We start from the raw sequence: 20049 nt of genomic DNA, 5'->3' as shown, positions 1-20049 counted from the left end.
TAGGGGAGGAACTTCATATGTTGGGCTGCCCCTTTGCCTCCACTATATATAGGGGGGGAGGGAGGGATGCGCCCCCACCTAGGGTTTCCTCCCTAGGGGTGGCGGCAGCCCTAGATCCCATCTAGGGTGGCGGCCACAAGGGGGAGAGGGGGAGGCGCACCTGAGGTGGGCCTTAGGGCCCATCTGCCCTAGGGTTTGCCCCCCTCCCCTCTTACAGGCGCCTTGGGCCTTGGTGGGAGGCTCCCCAGCCCACCTAGGGGCTGGTCCCTTCCCACTATTGGCCCATGTAGGCCTCCGGGGCTGGTGGCCCCACCTGGTGGACCCCCGGACCCCTCCGATGGTCCCGGTACACTACCGGTGATGCCCGGAACACTTCCGGTGGCCAAAACCATACTTCCTATATATTAATCTTTACCTCCGGACCATTTCAGAACTCCTCGTGACATCCGGGATCTCATCCGGGACTCCGAACAACATTCGGTAACCGCGTACATACTTTCCCTATAACCCTAGCGTAATTGAACCTTAAGTGTGTAGACCCTACGGGTTCGGGAGTCATGCAGACATGGCCAAGACAACTCTCCGGTCAATAACCAACAGCGGGATCTGGATACCCATGTTGGCTCCCACATGTTCCACGATGATCTCATCGGATGAACCACGATGTCAAGGATTCAATCAATCCCGTATACAATTCCCTTTGTCCATCGGTATGATACTTGCCCGAGATTCGATCGTCGGTATCCCGATACCTTGTTCAATATCGTTACCGGCAAGTCTCTTTACTCGTTCCATAACACATCATCCCATGATCAACTCCTTGGTCACATTGTGCACATTATGATGATGTCCTACCGAGTGGGCCCAGAGATACCTCTCCATTTACACGGAGTGACAAATCCCAGTCTCGATTCGTGCCAACCCAACAGACACTTTTGGAGATACCTGTAGTGAACCTTTATAGCCACCCAGTTACGTTGTGACGTTTGGCACACCCAAAGCACTCCTACGGTATCCGGGAGTTGCACAATCTCATGGTCTAAGAAAATGATACTTGACATTAGAAAAGCTTTAGCATACGAACTACACGATCTTGTGCTAGGCTTAGGATTGGGTCTTGTCCATCACATCATTCTCCTAATGATGTGATCCCGTTATCAACGACATCCAATGTCCATGGTTAGGAAACCGTAACCATCTATTGATCAACGAGCTAGTCAACTAGAGGCTTACTAGGGACATGGTGTTGTCTATGTATCCACACATGTATCTGAGTTTCCTTTCAATACAATCTAGCATGGATAATAAATGATTATCATGAACAATGAAATATGATATAATAATAACTAATTTATTATTGCCTCTAGGGCATATTTCCAACAGTCTCCCACTTGCACTAGAGTCAATAATCTAGTTCACATCGCCATGTGATTAACACTCACAGGTCACATTAAAAACACGTATATACTTTGTTGAAGTTGCCAGCCTTCTTATCTACCATGCATTTGGGGTAATTTCGCTACCAGTGACCGTTCCCCTTACAATAGAAGCACTTAGTCTCGGGTTTGGGTTCAACCTTGGGTTCCTTCACTGGAGCGGCAACTGGTTTGCCATCCATGAAGTTTCCCTTCTAGCCCTTGCCCTTCTTGAAACCAGTGGTCTTGTTAAACCATCAACACTTGATGCTCCTTCTTGATTTCTACCTTTTGCGGTCTTAAGCACCGCGAACAGCTCCGGGATCAACTCCATCCCTTGCATGTCATAGTTCATCACGAAAATCTAGTAGCTTAGTGATAGTGGCTAGAGAACTCTATCAATCACTATCTTATCTGGAAGTTTAACTCCCACTTGATTTAAGTGATTGTAGCACCCAGACATTCTGAGCACATGCTCACTAGCTGAGCTATTCTCCTCCATCTTGTTGGCAAAAGAACTTGCCAGAGGTCTCACACCTCTCAACACGGGCATGAGCCTAAAATCCCAATTTCAGCTCTTGGAACTTCTCATATGTTCTATGGCGTTCAAAACGTCATTCGAATCCCGATTCTAAGCCGTAAAGTATGGTGCACTAAACTATCAAGTAGTCATCAGGATGTGTCTGTCAGGTGTTCACAACATCCACAGATGACGTTGTAGGGGTTTGCACATCGAGTGGTGCATCAAAGACGTAAGCCTTCTGTGTAGCAATGAGGACACTCCTCGGACTACGGACCTAGTCCGCATCAGTGCTTACAATATCTTTCAACTTGGTCTTTATCTAGGAACGTATTGAAACAGGGAGCTACAATGTGAGCTATTCATCTACAACATATTTGCAAAGACAATTTAGACTATGTTCATGATAATTGAGTTCATCTAATCAAATTATTTAATGAACTCCCACTCAGATAGACATCCCTCTAGTCATCTAAGTGAAACATGATCCGAGTCAACTAGGCCGTGTCCGATCATCACGTGAGACGGACTATTCAACATCGGTGAACATCTTCATGTTGATCGTATCTTCTATACGACTCATGCTCGACCTTTCGGTCTTCCGTGTTCTGAGGCCATGTCTGTACATGCTAGGCTCGTCAAGTCAACCTAAGTGTATTGCGTGTGTAAATCTGGCTTACACCCGTTGTATTCGAACTTTAGAATCTATCACACCCGATCATCACGTGGTGCTTCGAAACGATGAACCTTCGCAACGGTGCACAGTTAGGGGGAACACTTTTCTTGAAATTTTAGTGAGGGATCATCTTATTTAAGCTACCGTCGTTCTACGCAAATAAGATGTAAAACATGATAAACATCACATGCAATAAAATAGTGACATGATATGGCCAATATCATTTTGCTCCTTTTGATTTTCATCTTCGGGGCTCCATGATCATCGTTGTCACCGGCATGACACCATGATCTCCATCATCATGATCTCCATCATCGTGTCTTCTTGAAGTTGTCTCATCATCTATTACTTCTACTACTATGGCTAACGCTTTAGCAATAAAGTAAAGTAATTACATGACGTTTATGTTGACACGCAGGTCATAAATAAATTAAGACAACTCCTATGGCTCCTGTCGGTTGTCATACTCATCGACATGCAAGTCGTGATTCCTATTACAAGAACATGATCAATCTCATACATCACATATATCATTCATCACATCCTTTTGGCCATATCACATCACAAAGCATATGCTGCAAAAACAAGTTAGACGTCCTCTAATTATTGTTGCAAGTTTTTACGTGGCTGCTATAGGTTTCTAGCAAGAACGTTTCTTACCTACGCGAAAACCACAACGTGATATGCCAATTTCCATTTACCCTTCATAAGGACCCTTTTCATCGAATCCGATCCGACTAAAGTGGGAGAGACAGACACCCGCTAGCCACCTTATGCAACTAGTGCATGTCAGTCGGTGGAACCAGTCTCACGTAAGAGTACGTGTAAGGTCGGTCCGGGCCGCTTCATCCCACGATGCCGCCGAATCAAGATAAGACTAGTAACGGCAAGTAAATTGACAAAATCGACGCCCATAACTGCTTTGTGTTCTACTCGTGCATAGAAACTACGCATAGACCTAACTCATGATGCCACTGTTGGGGAACGTAGCAGAAATTTAAAATTTTCTACGCATCACCAAGATCAATCTATGGAGTAATCTAGCAACGAGGGGAAGGAGAGTGCATCTACATACCCTTGTAGATCGCTAAGCGGAAGCGTTCAAGTGAACGGGGTTGATGGAGTCGTACTCGTCGTGATCCAAATCACCGATGATCCTAGTGCCGAACGGACGGCACCTCCGCGTTCAACACACGTACAGCCCGGTGACTTCTCCTACGCCTTGATCCAGCAAGGGGAGAAGGAGAGGTTGGGGAAGACTCCATCCAGCAGCAGCACGACGGCGTGGTGGTGGAGGAGCGCGGGACTCCAGCAGGGCTTCGCCAAGCACTACGAGAGACGAGGAGGGAGAGGGGTAGGGCTGCGCCAACAGGGGAGGAACTTCATCTGTTGGGCTGCCCCTTTGCCTCCACTATATATAGGGGGAGAGGGAGGGCTGCGCCCCCACCTAGGGTTTCCTCCCTAGGGGTGGCGGCAGCCCTAGATCCCATCTAGGGTGGCGGCCACAAGGGGGAGAGGGGGAGGCACACCTGAGGTGGGCCTTAGGGCCCATCTGCCCTAGGGTTTGCCCCCTCCCCTCTTGGAGGCGCCTTGGGCCTTGGTGGGAGGCACCCCAGCCCACCTAGGGGCTGGTCCCTTCCCACTATTGGCCCATGTAGGCCTCCGGGGCTGGTGGCCCCACCTGGTGGACCCCCGGACCCCTCCGGTGGTCCCGGTACACTACCGGTGATGCCCGGAACACTTCCGGTGGCCAAAACCATACTTCCTATATATTAATCTTTACCTCCGGACCATTCCGGAACTCCTCGTGATGCCCGGGATCTCATCCGGGACTCCGAACAACATTCGGTAACCGCGTACATACTTTCCCTATAACCCTAGCATCATTGAACCTTAAGTGTGTAGACCCTACGGGTTCGGGAGTCATGCAGACATGGCCGAGACAACTCTTCGTTCAATAACCAACAGCGGGATCTGGATACCCATGTTGGCTCCCACATATTCCACGATGATCTCATCGGATGAACCACGATGTCAAGGATTCAATCAATCTCGTATACAATTCCCTTTGTCCATCGGTACGATACTTGCCCGAGATTCGATCGTCGATATCCCGATACGTTGTTCAATCTCGTTACCGGCAAGTCTCTTTACTCGTTCCATAACACATCATCCCGTGATCAACTCCTTGGTCACATTGTGCACATTATGATGATGTCCTACCGAGTGGGCCCAGAGATACCTCTCCGTTTACACGGAGTGAGAAATCCCAGTCTCGATTCGTGTCAACCCAACAGACACTTTCGGAGATACCTGTAGTGAACCTTTATAGCCACCTAGTTACGTTGTGACGTTTGGCACACCCAAAGCACTCCTACGGTATCCGGGAGTTGCACAATCTCATGGTCTAAGAAAATGATACTTGACATTAGAAAAGCTTTAGCATACGAACTACATGATCTTGTGCTAGGCTTAGGATTGGGTCTTGTCCATCACATCATTCTCCTAATGATGTGATCCCGTTATCAACGACATCCAATGTCCATGGTTAGGAAACCGTAACCATCTATTGATCAACGAGCTAGTCAACTAGAGGCTTACTAGGGACATGGTGTTGTCTATGTATCCACACATGTATCTGAGTTTCCTTTCAATACAATTCTAGCATGGATAATAAATGATTATCATGAACAATGAAATATAATATAATAATAATTAATTTATTATTGCCTCTAGGGCATATTTCCAACAGACGTCGCCTGTGTCCGATGACGGGCCTTCAGGCAGGGGTCTAGCCAGCGGCGACGTGCAACACGAGGGTGAGATGCAAGACGGCGGCGACGTGCAACACGAGGGCCGTGCTGTAGACGTCGCCGGCGTAGGTCGACGCGGGTCGGATCCGTGGCGAGGGGACGACAGTGCGGTCAGTCGCAGCCGACGAGCCGTCGGACGACAACGTTCAGATGCGGCGGCGGATGGGGTTCAGGCGGCGGCGATCGGCCGCGGCGGCGATCGCACAGTTGGAATGGACGTGATCGACGTGCGTGATCATCGGGCGGGCGAGAAGATCGTGCATAGGCCTTATTTTCGCGTACACGTGTGGCGGTCGTTTTTTTTTGGATTCCTGAAGGTATATGGACGTCGGTCTATACGGTATGATAGGAGGTGGGTATACGTTTCTTCTGTATGACCATTATGCCCTTCTTCATTTTGTGGGGGAGGGGGGGGACCACCGAAGCAAGCCTCTTCCCTGCATTCCCGCCTCTCATGAACACCCTCATGGCTGGTTGGCTGGTGGTCAATACGATTTCCCAAACAGGTCGATCAACCTCTGCCTTCCGAGACCTATAACTGGCCAAGAAGAGCTTCTCCTCCTGCCTCTCTTCTTCCCTACATAGGCGTCATGGCCAAGAACGGCTTTGCCTTTTTCGGGGCCGTTTTCATCCCATAGCTAGGTTCACTCATCTAATTGCCCTTGGAGATTTCCTTGAGATTCAGATTCGATTACAGCGTTGGCAGGTCCTTCGAGCCCGTACCAGGAGGGGAGCTATAGCGCACACGCAATCGACATGAACAAAACAGCCGGGTAAGAAGAGCTTTCCGCATGCATGCCGAGCAAGCTCTGCATGCAACACAATGCGTCAATGCAGCTGGGGATTTTGCATTTCCTTCCCGTTTCTCACTTTCCCAGGATCATAAGAACGCTACGCGCTTCTCGTAATCCTGGTTTGAGACCATAATTATCGAAGCTAGAACATGCGGTCGACGCTCCTTCTGTTCTGCCCACCTTGATTCAGAACCACGCTCGCTTACATCCCATGTTCCGCATCTGTTCAGGGTGTTCTGCTTATCGCGTTCTCCGGAGTTTCAGTAGGCGTCATGGGAGAGGAGAATGCTGCATCCGCGAATGTAAGCATTTTTCACCCCCCAAATAATGAACTTGCAGGAATCTGAATCCATGTTCATTTACACATTCCAAGTTCCGTTTCCACACACGATCCTCCTCTGTTCTGTTCACTCACGGAGGAGCGCCTGCTACCTGTTCCCTGTGCAGAGCGTCACGGTGAACGTGAGGGTATACATGCACTGCGACGCCTGCGAAAGATCGGTGCGCCGCACCATCAAGAAAATCGATGGTACTACTAAAAATAAGAACTAAGTGCTGAATTCCACGCCTGTTCATGTTATGGGGAGTAAACGTCTGATGACCGTCCATGGTTGCAGGCGTGGAGACGGTGGAGGTGGACAGGGAGGAGAACAAGGTGATGGTGACGGGGGATTTCAAGGCCGAGAAGGTGCTGAGGAAGCTCAAGAAGAAGACCGGGAAGAAGGCGGAGATTCTGCCTCCGGACCCAGAAGAAGAAAACCAGGAGGAAGAGAAGCAGGAGCCCGACGACGATGCTTACGCTCCTTACGGTTACGGCCGTCCGGCGCCGGACATGGACGCCGTTCTAGGCAACGAGTTCCAGAGGCCGCCGCGATGGGACCTCCATTATTTCGACGACGAGAACACGGAAGCGTCTAGGATCATGTAGGGAGTAATGCTAGAGCAGCATCTGATTTCGGGGCGGTAGTATATATCTTCCTTGGTTCTCCTAACTTACAGGTAGTGAGGTACTATAACCATTTCATATATCAAATTGGCCTATTAGCTCAGCTGGTTAGAGCGTCGTGCTAATAACGCGAAGGTCACAGGTTCGAGACCTGTATGGGCCACTACTTTTTTACTCGTTTTCCACGGGCATTTTTTTTTCCAAACTGACATTTACTCTTTTTGCACGGGCCTATCCATGAATCTGCTGGTAAAATAAAAAGATTACACATTTGGGATGGAGGGAGCATTACTTTTCGCCTGGTGCAGCTTTTATTCTCTGAGCAGTTCATATGCTGGTGCAAAATGTTGGGCTCCTCTTGGAATAAACACAACCCAAAACAAATGGTATTTCCCAACTACAAGCACTGAACAGTACTAACTTAAGGTGTCTCCACCCGTCAAAAAAGAAAAACTGAAGGTGTCTCCATGCTAACAGAAATAGTGCACATTCCGAACATATGATGGTACCAAGCACTAGCTCTAAGAAGATGTGCATCATCTTGCTGAACACCATGAAAATAAAGACCAAAAGTAAAGCAAGATCTGTCTCCACGAGCCTGCTGGTAAAAATAGCTTGAAGCTCGATACTGTGAATCAAACTGCAGATGCATTACTGAATTTCGTCGAAGGCAGAAACCGCCTTTTGATCTACAGCCACAACACTACACTGAATGTCTTCAATATACGTTACAATAAAGCTTGCATACTTAAACAATGTATACTAGTTACATTTATAAGGAATCTACAGTGTCTAGAGTAACTATACTTCAACTGGGACAACTCATAATACACTGGCAAACATTACACGTGGACCATTACAGCTAACGTTGCTCGGTGACGGTGTGGTAAAAATGTCGTCTGCTGCAAATACTTTTACCTGCAGAAGCAAACTGCTTGCCAAGCTATCGTGCGGCGGTCGCGGCTCGAGAATCCTGCCAACCCGATTCGCGAGCTCGGCGTTCCCACAGTGCTGTCAGTTTCCTCTCCTTTGAGATTGCCCCCTCAGACTTCTCCCTGGCTTCCTCACAAGTCTCTGTGGCCGCGTTACACTTCTCCGCCTCTCGCTGGTACAGGGTAGCCTGTCTTTTTGCTTCGACAAGTGTGGCATTCATGTGATGGATGTGCTCCTCAGCTACAACCTGCTGCAACTTGAGTTCCTCGTTGAGGAGATCAACAAACTGCTTCTCCATCTCCTTGGTACGCTCAGGGTCATTTGTGCCGCAAGCTGCATTTTTCAATTCAAATTATTTTTCCAGTCAACACAGCCTCATAACAGATATAACCATGTGAAAAGGAATTTACGATAGTTCCAGCTCACAAGAACTTGGGCAGCAATACTGGAAATGGTTTACACTAATTTCTCTTATAGAGCATTTGTAATTGTACCATCAACGATGAGTTATGTAGGTGAAAGCCATATGTGCAGGTGTAGTGCTAGTTTCTTAAGTGGTTGATAGATACTACTGAGAAAAATGTATTACTTTGTCGGCATTTGTAAGCTGCATGGCACGTAAAACCAGTGCAGGGGAGTAATCACCCCTTACTACAAATAACAGGAAGTAATCCATGTTTGGTTTTAATGTTAAGGTGCCACTGGAAATAGCATGAAGTAATCCATGTTTGGTTGCAAAAAGTTAATGTGTTATGAGACAAACCAAGAATTTGGATGGTATTGTACATAAGAAGTAATATTTGGACCTAAGCTTGTGAGCATATGATGCATACCAACATAAATTAAGAACAACAGCATCATTAGCCTTTCTTGTGTATTGTTCACATTACTATACGACAAAAGCATCAAAACTCTGAGCAAATATAAACACACGTTTTTCTCAATATATTTGGTTGATTTAGCAAATACTAGTATACACTAGGTCATTCAATAGAGTCTATCATTAGACAAATCTCACAGGTTTCATGCTGAAGTCCTTAAGAGTCAAGTCTTTCAGAAACTGCAAAATGATCTATATCCAGCCTGATACTTAACTCGCCAGTAGTTTAAAAGAGCAATATATGAACATAAAACAAACTGGGGATAATATTTTACCTAACACTTCATAGAGTATTACTTATGTTTTGGTTACTATAAAACTTCAGTACTGCTGACAGGCACTACTTTGTTCAAACAATTTGGCAACAGGAACTGTGAAGAATAACACCATTAAAATGACAGGCATGTCAACAACCCTGGACGTCTAAATTGTGTCGGAGGGTGATAAGATTCCAGGAAATTCTAAAGTTGCAGGTTGAACTGTCTGGTATAGAAAATATCATGATCAGAACTTCACAAGTGACGTCGTTCTCCATCAGATGTCAGCTATACTCTCTCTTGTTTCAGTTCACACTCAACAAATTACAATGAGAAGACTGGATAATACTGAACCTCTATTAAATGGACTGTGAAGAAGGAGCTCAAACCTGAAATTGAGAAGTTCACGAGCCCTGCAAAGGAAGGAAATGCAAAACCATGTCAGACATCACTTTATCGATCCAGTTAAAAGCATATATGTACAATATAAATTGTCTATTGCTAGCAGTGTATTCAGTCCGTCGACACTCATAAGCAACCGCATCCACCTAGTTAACGCTAGTCTCAACCGATGGGCCCATTTTCGTTATGCATAGAACCGCGCGTCGGTGCGAGATCTGAAGAGAGGGGGGCTCTCACCGGGCGCGATGGACTGGAGGGAGAGCGGCGGCGGGCAGTCGCAGGTGCAGGGCGGGCAGGAGGGGGCGGAGACGGCGGCCGCGGCGGCGGAGGAGAAGCCCTTCTTGTAGCGCCAGTAGAGCGCGGGCCCGGAGACGCCGAGCGCGGAGGCCACGGCGAGGATCACCAGGCACCACCGCCCGCACGCCGCCGCCGCCGCGCGCCGCCCTCCGACTGCCATCGCGCGCGCTCGGGCTATGTGCCCGCGCGCCGTGCTCGTGCCTGCCGGGTTCCACCGTCGCGTCTCGGGGCGGAGCGGGGCGCGTGCTTGCGGTGGTTTTCTCGTGTTGCTGTGGGGGCGTAGGGCGATGGTGGCGCTGGACCTGCTGGTAGTACCGGTGGTGGGGGCGATGGCAGTGGGGTGGGTACTGGGCAGTGAAGGAGTGTGTGAGTGGGAAGTGAGCTAACTGCGGGTGGGTGGGCAGTGAAGGTTCAGGGGATCGGCCGTCGACCGGTGCGGGCGGTGAAAGAAGGGGCGTCGTGCGCTGGATTGCGGCCTCTTTCCGGCTTCAGATCGTCCCACCGGCGTGTTCCGTCTGCGTGGATATGGACCCGAAACTTTGACAAGTACGGGGAAAACGTCAGGTCGCAAGCCAGCTTCGTCTCTTTCGCCCGCATCGTGGCCGCGCAGGATTCTCAAAAGCAGTGAAAACACAGGAATAGAAAAAATGCAGGATGAGTGACATGTCCTATAGTGCTCTACAGGATTTGAAGGGGTGTCTGATATCGTCGGACAAACAAAAGGAATTGTTTAAAGAGGTTTGAGTGGATGAAAATTTTCCTTCAAAATATAATACAAATGGATCCTACAAAAAAAATCCTAAGGTTTTCAATCCTGCGAATCAAAGCTATCATCACAAGACATATTCCTAAGAGTTCAAATCCTATGGAATTCCTTTGTACCCCTTCCGTAGAGAAATATAAGAGCGTTTAGGTTACTACTCTAGTGAACTAAACGTTATTATATTTCTTTACAAAGAGAGTACCAAAGAAGCCCTGGGCTCCTTGCCAAGTGGATGCAGTGGTGCTTCGAGGCGGGTGTTAGTGGTGATGCACGACAGGCATTATTTGGTCTGCAGTGGTGCTTCTCTACACATGAAATGGGATGCAGGTACCAGACCAATCATTACGACGTTTGATAACATAACATGTGGTACCCAGTTTGGCCGATCACAGTATCATTAAACAAAAGGGAAAAAAGTTCGGCCCATCACGCACGCACACAACACATGGACGGAACAAACCACAGGTCACAATTGAGGCTTCCCCTGATCCTCAAAAAAAAATGAGGCTTACCCTCTGAGTCGTAGCCAGGCTCTTGAAGCTGCAGGCTTACTACATCGGCGACTCGTCTCAAACAACACGAGCCAGTCCCTGAGGCACAGAGCCTGGCATGCTGAATCGCAGCACACAAACACACCACCAGAGTATGTATAATCAAACAGTTACACCAGCCTACAGCACCAGCTAATTAAAGCCTAACCAAGCATCTACATGACTACATCCACCACGTGGAAGCATAATTCTGTATGTTTTACAAGTTTCCAGCTCACCCACAAGACCGCACACCGGCGTCGACGGCAGCAAGCGCACTGCCACGCCGCGGAATCGCACACGCACACAACCACACATGCAAACTTTGCAACCATCTGAACATGGAACCCCTGAAGAAGCTCACTGGTCGATTCCGACGCCGAGAATGCACTGCGCGAGATGGGTCAGGTACGGTTCGGCCTGTGAGCTCTTGCTCAGCGTAGGAGCGAGGCTCTGGAGCTCCGCGTTGAACTCCGACTCGAATTTCCTGCGGCAGACAAGGCAAGATGGTGTGTTACAATCCTGAACTGCGTAGGAACGAGACTTTGTAAAATTGACTGACTGGGACATCGAGATACATACAGGATTGACTGCGACATCACGACGTTCTCGGATGCTAGTTTCAGTTGCTCGTCTCTGTCCTGTGATCTCTTGGCTCTTGCTCTCGACGACCCAGATTTCGATTTGCTCTCAGGAGCAGCGACCTCGATGGACGGTATCAAGAGCTGGATGGAAGTCGCGTATTGGAGACATAATGCTTTCAGCTTCTCAACTTTCTGCACATCACAGATAAATGATAATAAGTTGTTGCTTTTACGGCAAGCACGATGCCAAATGGTGCCCGCTTCAAAATATTGTTTCGAGACCATATCATAGTTCAAAAAAGCGCAAGCCGTTAATTGTGCGTTCTGCCACCGCCTTGCGCTTTTCTGACCAAAGCGCATGCTTATGCGCAATTATGCGCAGATTAAGCGCAGCTATGCGCTAGGCGTTTTGCTATCGCCTAGAGCCTAGGCGCACTTAACCGCTCACTTAGGCGCGCTTTTTTTAACTATGTCACCATATGTAGCTACATTTTCCCAACAGATTATGCACTATAGCTACGTTTGAAAAGAAACACACGGGTTAATAAATTTGCAAAACTCAGGCCCTGTTTGTTTCAGATTTACAAGGCAGATTCTCATAGGATTAATCTGAAGCTGAAACAAACGCGTAGATTAGGCCAGCTGTGGAATCGAAGCCGAGAGCCGATTCGGGCTGTTCGAAGTGCAATGGGCTGAAGCACCCATGGGGGTACTTCAGCAGCGAAGCTGGTTCCCACGTCAACCCCGCCCCTGGCACTTCACGGTAATTACGGCAAAAATGCCACCGCAGGCAGCCATCGAGTACTCGTCTCGTTCGATGCCCCCGTCCTGAAACAGATCGAGGCTAGGTTTTCTAGCCACATCGGGCGCCGCCGCCGCCGTCCCAACACGGGTCACCTCAACGGATCCTCCTCTCAGTCGTTCACCGCCTTTCCCGGACGTCGGTCGCTGGTTGCCTGTCACCTCGGCCCAACTCCGGTCGTCTGCCACCTCCCCTCTGTCCTCTGCAACCTTGACCCAAAGCCGGCCTCCCGGACCTCGAGTAGCAGGACACCTCTCCAACGCCGGAGCATGCCGGCATCCCTACCTCCCGGAGCGTGTCACCTATCTTCTCGTGTATCAATGGCGCCAGCTGGGGTGAGCACGCCGGCCTCCCTACACTCATCTCGGGACTTTAGGGGCGTTTCAGCCTTTTCACCGGATCAAAGCCGACCCCACAGCTACTTTGCCAAACGGCTAACCTTCACTGCAGCTGATTCCTCAGCGAATCAGCTTTTCCACCACAGTGAATCCACAACTGATTCTATGCAAGCCGAAGCCCAAACAAACAAGGCCTCAGTCCCATCCGACAAACCAAAGTTATAACTCTTATGACTCCTTAATGGAAAATAAGGATGAGATAAGCATGGCGTTTTGATGGAATATGAGCTAAATGTTGAACTTTGGCCACGTGTAGATGATTCACAACATTCAAGTTAGGACACATGATGCCTTCACTCTTTACAGGTCGAGCATGTAAAGATCATGACAACAAGGGTCATTGAATTAAACAGATAGTTCGTCAACAGTTAAAAGGAAGAAAATGGACTGCAGTTATTGATGCGTAACAATTACTTTTGAACTGTAATTTCCTTTTAATTATTTTGAACAAACAGACAAAGAGCAAGGACAGACCATGAGGAGCTCAGGCAACAACAGCAAGCATTCCTTTAGACACTTCTGGAGGAAGAAATCGTGTATCTGGATGACCTGCAATCAGCATCACAGCAAAATTAACGTAATCTGCACTGTTGGCGGTGCAGATAACTTAATCATAAGGACATGGTTAAAACCTCATCGATGCTCCTTGCAGTTTGAAGGCGGCCATGCATTGAATGCCAGTTTGGTTCAAGAACCTGAGGGCCAAGGAGTAATTAACAATTTTATCACCTTCAGTAACAGTAGGTATGGTGAAACTGGTATGGATGGTTTACCTCAAAAGTTAGATAATGTAGAAGGCTGTTTACAAACTTGAGCATGCTGCGACAAAGAATCGATGACCGTAGAATTGGTGTTCCTAGAATCTTGACAGACCGGAACCCCTGTTTGAGAGGTTGACATGAGTATGTAAACAAAAATAATAATGTAACTGACTTAATGGATATAAGGTTATGTCATACTTGTTGGATCTGCCACGCTTGACACAATTGGCGACTAACATGTTTGCAGTGAAACAATAGACGAAAGATCAATTGATACTTTGTTAAAGCCTTCCTTGAAATTACAAGAGATAGTGGCCATGGAATCTGCAATATCGTTCAGGTATATCATTTCACTATCACAAGATAAATGCAATGAGAAATACTTAAAGAAAATACAAACAAAAACCTTGTAGCCAAGGCAGAACGTTTCCAAGCCAGTTATGTTTAATGTCATGGGCTGATCAACATCAGCTGCAGCAAGCTTGTCTGAAGAGTAAGCACAGTCCAAGTCTTTCAGGGTTGTCAGCTTTTTAAGCAGGGAACTTCTTTCCTGTTTCATAAAATATGTGAATATGATAGTCAACGGATACAGTATGATTTGACTAGACTCGGATAATAGACTTACAACGCAACAAGTCAAATCTTCATGACTTGGATCGGAAGCAGCTGCTGTACTTCGCAACGCGATGTCAACAAGAGACTGGTGTAGATAATGAATAGAGAGAGAATAACACAATGGCGGACAGTTAGCTTATCAATTATCATGACAAGAGCTGACAAAAATCTGTTTTCACCATGACGAGAAACAAAGAGACAACAACATAGCACAAGAGGAACCTGAAGTTTTTCAACGGATATATCTTCTGGTTTCTTTGTAAGCTCCTCTCGGGCAATATCCATAAAATGAACCAAAAAATCACCCTGCAAAACTAAAGGAAACAAATTAGATAACTAGTGCGAGAAAAATAAACATGAATGTTTAAAATCAAGTTGGGCAACATGAATCATTCTCACTGTTAAGGCATTCATAAAACAGAATGCACAAAGAATGTGTTTTTCTGTATTTTAACAGACTACACGCACATAATATTCAAAATCATAAAGCCCAGGTGTAGATGTACATCAGATGTAAGTCAATGAGTACTCATATATAGTAACAACACAAAACTATGAAGAGTAAATGTTACACATACTTGGTCAAGAAGTAGATAGCGCTTCAATGATCGCAGTTTCCCAATGAGATCATACTGTAAATATGCACACTGAATTTAGCAAGTGACCTTAGAAGCGAGTGAAACGCAGTAGTATATTACCTACAAACAGTCGTTACCTTATCCTTCATTAGAGTCAAGAGCTCACCACTTGCAAAATCATAAGCAGATTTGATGCACTCAAGATATTGGTGATTTGAACCAAAGCTCGTCAGCTTAGAGTTTTCTGACAGGGAAACCTAAATAAAATATCCAACATAAGTGCATTTTGTAAACACAAATATAACATAATACTCTATCATTCAACCAAAGAATAATCATGTGTACCTGAACATTGTGCCCACATTCTCTCATAACATTAAGATACTTTCCTGTTGTCAGAATGGTGGCAGCAACATTATTGAGAAAACTAGGGATGCCATCTTTTAGGCTGTACCGTTGCTGCCAATATTTGGCATCATAATCTTGAGTCAGACTCTCCTACCAAAATAAAAGAAGAAGGCAAAGCACCTGATTAACTTAAGACACAAATATGCCCAGCATTTTAGGTAAATACAGAGAACAGTGGACGTTAAGTAGATCCAAAATTTTACAAGTCAATAAGTACCTTCTGCAGAGATTTGTTTTCAGCAATGAAGAATTCACCATAAGGGTCATCTATGACACCCTCATACACCCATCTAAAATGATAATCAGAAAGTGAAATTAATGACGCTGCAAACAAGCTTACTAAAATATTTTTTCTAAGCAACACCCAATATTAAAAGTCCAAATAAGACACAGCTAGCCAATATAGAATTTTTATGGATCGAGGAAGTGCCTCAGTCCTAAAACTGAATGATAAAGGTAGTTACGAACCATCACAAACCTTTCCAACATCCTGAGGTATGCTGCACTTGCACAATCGGTCATCTTCTCCAGTAATGACCGAACAGCACTATCGCCAGCCATCGCCTTTGCCTAATTAGAAAGATAGGATTATTAAATTACATGGTAAAAGAGATAATCGCGTGGACTAAGCTAAACAAGCTATGAAGAACTGAACCTTAAAAGATTAGTTCTATAGAAGTTGTTCGAGGTAAATACGCTAGTGGTGCTTTAACTTGTCATGGATGTTCACTTTAGTGCCTGAACTTGAAAAATACACCGAACTGGTTCTAAAACTTGGCACGAACGTGCAAATACGGTGCTAATCCCATCTGTAGATGCAAAGTGCCGTATATGGATGATGTGGCACCGACATGGCGTAGGCCCCAATTGTAGCTAGGAAACAGAATTATTACTTGACTCTATAACTAGTGGACCCACCTGTCAGTACATTAGAAAAATTAATATGAAGAATGAAAAAATGCGACAGGAATCGAACAAGCAACCTGATGTGTGCTCGCTAGTTGCGATACCCACTATTACCAAACATGTACTGGTTATAAAAATGGCAACTCCATTTATATGTATTTTATATAAAAGTCTTGTGCCCATAAATTGGCTGTAGCCAGTGGCCCATTTTGCACACGTTATTTTTTCAAAAAAAAGTGAAAAGCATATTAGTACTAATCATAATAATAAAATGCAGATTCAAATATGTGTGAGTAATAATTACCCCATGCTACACAAATATCCGTGTGCACAAAAAATAAATATATAGAGGAGTTTAATAAAATAACTTACTAAAAAATGTTCCTGTAAGTTTTAGAAATATTGACTTATTATTTAGAAAATTCATTTTTGAATATAATACATGATTGTTTAAAAATATTTGTAAATATAAAAATTGAAAATATGTGAATAATTATTCAAATTTTGAATAATTGAACGAATATTTACAAATGGTAATCTAAAATAAATGAATTATTTATATTATTCAAACATTGTTATAATTCATATATATTATTCATGACTGTACATTTTATATATTTGTATATCATTGTTAAATATAATCCATGACTGTCTATTTTCAATGTTTGTTTATGAACAGTTTGAAACACTCATATGTTATATTTAAAATAGTATTTTCCAAATAATTAGTTAATATTTCTAAAAGTAAATTTTTTTATCGCATACCTCTATATATTTACTCTGTGTGCACACCGATATTTGCATAGCATGAGGTAAATATTAATAACACATGAATATTTGAATCTAACTTTTATTATTATGATTATTATTTACATACTTTTTACATTTTAAAAAAATGTTTCCAACATGGGCCACTGGCTGCAGTCAATTTAAGCACATAAGAGTTTTTTTGTTCAATACATAATACTTGAGGGACTCTCTTTGTCAACAAAACATGTTGGTTCTGGTGGCTAGCACAGGGATCCCCGAAGGTACATCTACGGACAACATTGGCACCGTATTTGCACGTTCATGCCAAGTTTTAGAACTAGTTTGGTGTATTTTTCAAGTTTAGGCACCAAAGTGAACATCCATGGCAAGTTCAAGCACCACTGGTATATTTAGCTCAAGTTGTTCTATCACTGGGAAACAAAAGAGGAGCTGGCCAGGTCTGTTTAGCTCAGATTTAGGAGGAAAAGGGGAAATGTACTTATCAAGGATCTAAAAACCTCTTTCACTAAATTTACCTGACTATGAAGTAGATTAAGTGTCGCCGAACCACTGGTATTATTGGACATTGCCTTCTCTATTAGAACAGCCAGTGCATTCAATGAACTCATCATCCGCTGTGAAAGAAACACAGGACTTACAGTGCTTAAAACAGTAACCAGACACTGATAAGTTTACAAATAATTGGTTAAATGCAGATAAAGAAGAAATACCTGACAAAAGAACCATAATCCTTGAACAGAGAGCCTTCCAAGACGGAATTGATGCTCCAGTTGAGCAACCATTGCCTGATAATCCTGTTATTAAAAAATACTATACTTAATAATGTTGTGCCAAATTCACATAGAAGCACCGATACTGTCAAAGAGCTCTGTGGAGAACAATGTAACAAGGTTAATGCCTATCAGTGGGATTATCTCAATACAAGAATGAACCCTCAACACATTATACAGTCAGCACTATATTCCTTCTCCCACTTTCCCAAATAGAAGAAAGGTTGTACACATGGAAAAATCTAAATTGTCTCTCTCATGATAGGAACTATACCAGGAGGAATGCCCTTAGAGCAGCCGCTAGAGCATGGTTGACCAAACCATTTTTGAAATGAGACCTGGACTCCACAAACTGGCTTGCTAGCACAAAATCTTCACATAAGGGGAAAATTCGGCGAGTCAACTCCTGCAAGAGCAAGATTAGCCAAACCCAAATATATCCTCCCTTTTTTGGCATGGTCACAGCTTACCTGGAGTGCAAGGTCCATTGAAGAATCAATCTGGAAGACAACATATCCCTCCTTTCCGCGTACTCTCTTAATCGAAATGTATCTTCCCTCAATACCCACCAGAGCTGATAGCAAATCATCAATAACTAAAAGCTCCTGCATTTCAATCAGGACAGTTACAATTAATAAAGTTGTTACGCAACACAGTTGATTGCGAAAGCTCCATCAATTTAGCATTTCTAACTGAAAGTACAGATGTTAATCCTCTCCGGATGGCTATTTTCGGAAATGGTGTGGAAATTCAGCAATGTTCTGTGGTCTTATCACAGTGAACGTTATATTTAGTGCATCATTTCCTAAAGCACCGCAAACATACGAACCCATATGCTCTAAATGCAAAACTGAAACCACATTCGACCAGAAACTGCATATTTCCTTTAAAAAAAACTGCATATTTGTAAAAGAGACTATCCCAAACTGTTTTCAATCCACACCAGATTGGCCATCCAATCCAAAAATAATAATGATAATGCCTAAGTAAGAATCGTTGCATTACTGGAAAAAGAAGAGCATATCAATTGCTGAAATTCATGAAGTAGAAAATCTCAAAAAGCAAAATCCCATACTTCAATGGAACTCCCTGCACAGTGGCTACAATCTCAAACAGCGATTAACAAAGATTTAAAGTTCACATACTAGTAAAAAATAAAAACAAAAAAACACATCAAAACCCTTCTAATTGCCAAATGACTGAGCACAAATTCAAAATCAAAACCCTTCTAATTACCGAATCACTGAGCTCAAGTTCAAAATCAAAACCCTAGCTCCAGTTCACAAACATATACAAGTAAACCCAAGCTCCAATTTCGCCGGTTGAAATTTTCAAAATTCCGCTTACCTGCACAGAAACAGCGTACGATCCGAGGACACTCCCAGCGCCGCCGCCAGCACCGCGGCTGCAGATTCAAACCAACTCCAGGCATCAGAGACCACCCGAGGAAACAGAACCACGAGGCAACCGTCCACAGGACACGAATTTATCCGCCATACGTACCTGAAGGAGTCGAGAGAGAAAGGCTTGGATCCGGGCGCCTGCGACGCCGCGTACACCTTCGCCTCCTGCCAGGGCACGAGCGGAGGATGTGAGGCCGGCGCAGCAATACTGGTGGGGCGGGTTGGATATTGCTGGGAAGAGGAAGGGCTTACCTGGTGGAAGCGTCCGGTGAGGTAGGGGCGCTCCAGGTTCCAGCGAGGGGTCGCCGGCGCGGGATCCATTTCGAGGTGGGCGGGGAGCGGTGGCGACTGGCGACGGGGACAAGTGTGGAAGAAGAGTCGAGTTAGGACAGATCCCGGCCGTTTGTTTGAAATCAACGGTACACGCCCGTCAAGCAAGCAGGGCACATAAGGTTGAGACTCTGGAAGCAAATTTTTTTAGAAGACTGATACTACTGTTTTTTATCCCATGACAATGCATACTATAGTTTATGAAAACATCAGTTAATGACCTAAAATGACTTATATTAGTTTCCAGAGGGGGTACTATTTACAAAAATAATAGCAATGTATTTAGACTTCATTGGAGAGAGCGTTTGTTGCGTTTCTCGGATTTTAAAAGAAAAAATGGATCTCTGTCTCTCTTTTTAATACTACAAAATACCAAAAATATGGATACTGTGATTTATAAAAATACAAATTTAACTAGAGCCAAACACCTCAAAGTGTTTGAAAACATTGTTTTTCAAGATACTATGGTGTTCTTGAAATACTTTCAAAAAGAAAAA

The 20049-nt window shown here is 44.9% G+C and overlaps 3 protein-coding genes and 1 non-coding gene across 5 annotated transcripts; 2 read left to right on the top strand and 2 right to left on the bottom strand.

Annotated features, from left to right (window-relative positions):
* Nucleotides 1-5999: 5999 nt before the first annotated feature.
* Nucleotides 6000-7241, top strand: LOC119359667 (heavy metal-associated isoprenylated plant protein 19-like). Its single transcript, XM_037625781.1, has 4 exons — nucleotides 6000-6197; nucleotides 6449-6520; nucleotides 6666-6747; nucleotides 6836-7241. Exons 2-4 carry the CDS (start codon nucleotides 6491-6493, stop codon nucleotides 7144-7146), a joined length of 423 nt encoding a protein of 140 aa, XP_037481678.1. The 5' UTR covers nucleotides 6000-6197; nucleotides 6449-6490; the 3' UTR covers nucleotides 7147-7241.
* Nucleotides 7242-7253: 12 nt separating this feature from the next.
* Nucleotides 7254-7327, top strand: TRNAI-AAU. The gene has a single exon. It is a non-coding gene; the product is annotated as a tRNA-Ile (tRNA).
* Nucleotides 7328-7793: 466 nt separating this feature from the next.
* On the bottom strand, nucleotides 7794-10366 carry LOC119355640. Its single transcript, XM_037622471.1, has 3 exons — nucleotides 9874-10366; nucleotides 9624-9647; nucleotides 7794-8430 (listed from the first exon to the last, which is right to left on the bottom strand). The coding sequence occupies exons 1-3, from the start codon at nucleotides 10091-10093 to the stop codon at nucleotides 8108-8110; spliced, it is 567 nt and encodes a 188-aa protein (XP_037478368.1). The 5' UTR covers nucleotides 10094-10366; the 3' UTR covers nucleotides 7794-8107.
* Nucleotides 10367-11148: 782 nt separating this feature from the next.
* LOC119355639 (gamma-tubulin complex component 2-like) lies at nucleotides 11149-19617 on the bottom strand. 2 transcript variants are annotated; one of them, XM_037622469.1, is made up of 21 exons: nucleotides 19475-19617; nucleotides 19323-19387; nucleotides 19167-19224; nucleotides 18290-18424; nucleotides 18094-18225; nucleotides 17760-17843; nucleotides 17565-17663; nucleotides 15851-15942; nucleotides 15590-15662; nucleotides 15310-15462; nucleotides 15102-15221; nucleotides 14965-15018; nucleotides 14609-14692; nucleotides 14397-14471; nucleotides 14178-14321; nucleotides 13970-14095; nucleotides 13784-13891; nucleotides 13643-13705; nucleotides 13485-13559; nucleotides 11809-12002; nucleotides 11149-11713 (listed from the first exon to the last, which is right to left on the bottom strand). In XM_037622469.1, the coding sequence occupies exons 1-21, from the start codon at nucleotides 19541-19543 to the stop codon at nucleotides 11587-11589; spliced, it is 2130 nt and encodes a 709-aa protein (XP_037478366.1). In that variant the 5' UTR covers nucleotides 19544-19617; the 3' UTR covers nucleotides 11149-11586. The 2 variants fall into 2 exon arrangements, with proteins under 2 accessions (XP_037478366.1, XP_037478365.1); XM_037622468.1 differs by having other exon boundaries at nucleotides 19323-19586.
* Nucleotides 19618-20049: the final 432 nt, after the last annotated feature.

This window comes from Triticum dicoccoides, chromosome 2A, assembly GCF_002162155.2.
Source record: "Triticum dicoccoides isolate Atlit2015 ecotype Zavitan chromosome 2A, WEW_v2.0, whole genome shotgun sequence".
Taxonomy (NCBI): domain Eukaryota; kingdom Viridiplantae; phylum Streptophyta; class Magnoliopsida; order Poales; family Poaceae; genus Triticum; species Triticum dicoccoides.
Note: the sequence above shows the minus strand (reverse complement) of the source record. Positions and strands in the feature narration are given on the sequence as shown.

What these genes read in the sequence shown, in the direction of transcription:
- LOC119359667 (XM_037625781.1), top strand. Translation starts at nt 6,491, where the DNA reads ATGGGAGAGGAGAATGCTGCATCCGCGAAT. An exon ending in AGAATGCTGCATCCGCGAAT is followed by an intron (nt 6,521 to 6,665) that starts GTAAGCATTTTT and finishes TTCCCTGTGCAG; the next exon opens with AGCGTCACGGTGAACGTGAG. An exon ending in CACCATCAAGAAAATCGATG is followed by an intron (nt 6,748 to 6,835) that starts GTACTACTAAAA and finishes CCATGGTTGCAG; the next exon opens with GCGTGGAGACGGTGGAGGTG.
- LOC119355640 (XM_037622471.1), bottom strand. Translation starts at nt 10,093, where the DNA reads ATGGCAGTCGGAGGGCGGCGCGCGGCGGCGGCGGCGTGCGGGCGGTGG. An exon ending in CCTCCAGTCCATCGCGCCCG is followed by an intron (nt 9,648 to 9,873) that starts GTGAGAGCCCCC and finishes CTTCCTTTGCAG; the next exon opens with GGCTCGTGAACTTCTCAATT. An exon ending in CGTGAACTTCTCAATTTCAG is followed by an intron (nt 8,431 to 9,623) that starts GTTTGAGCTCCT and finishes TGAAAAATGCAG; the next exon opens with CTTGCGGCACAAATGACCCT.
- LOC119355639 (XM_037622468.1), bottom strand. Translation starts at nt 19,543, where the DNA reads ATGGATCCCGCGCCGGCGACCCCTCGCTGGAACCTGGAGCGCCCCTAC. An exon ending in CGTACGCTGTTTCTGTGCAG is followed by an intron (nt 18,425 to 19,166) that starts GTAAGCGGAATT and finishes ATTGAAATGCAG; the next exon opens with GAGCTTTTAGTTATTGATGA. An exon ending in CTCTAAGGGCATTCCTCCTG is followed by an intron (nt 17,844 to 18,093) that starts GTATAGTTCCTA and finishes TTTTAATAACAG; the next exon opens with GATTATCAGGCAATGGTTGC.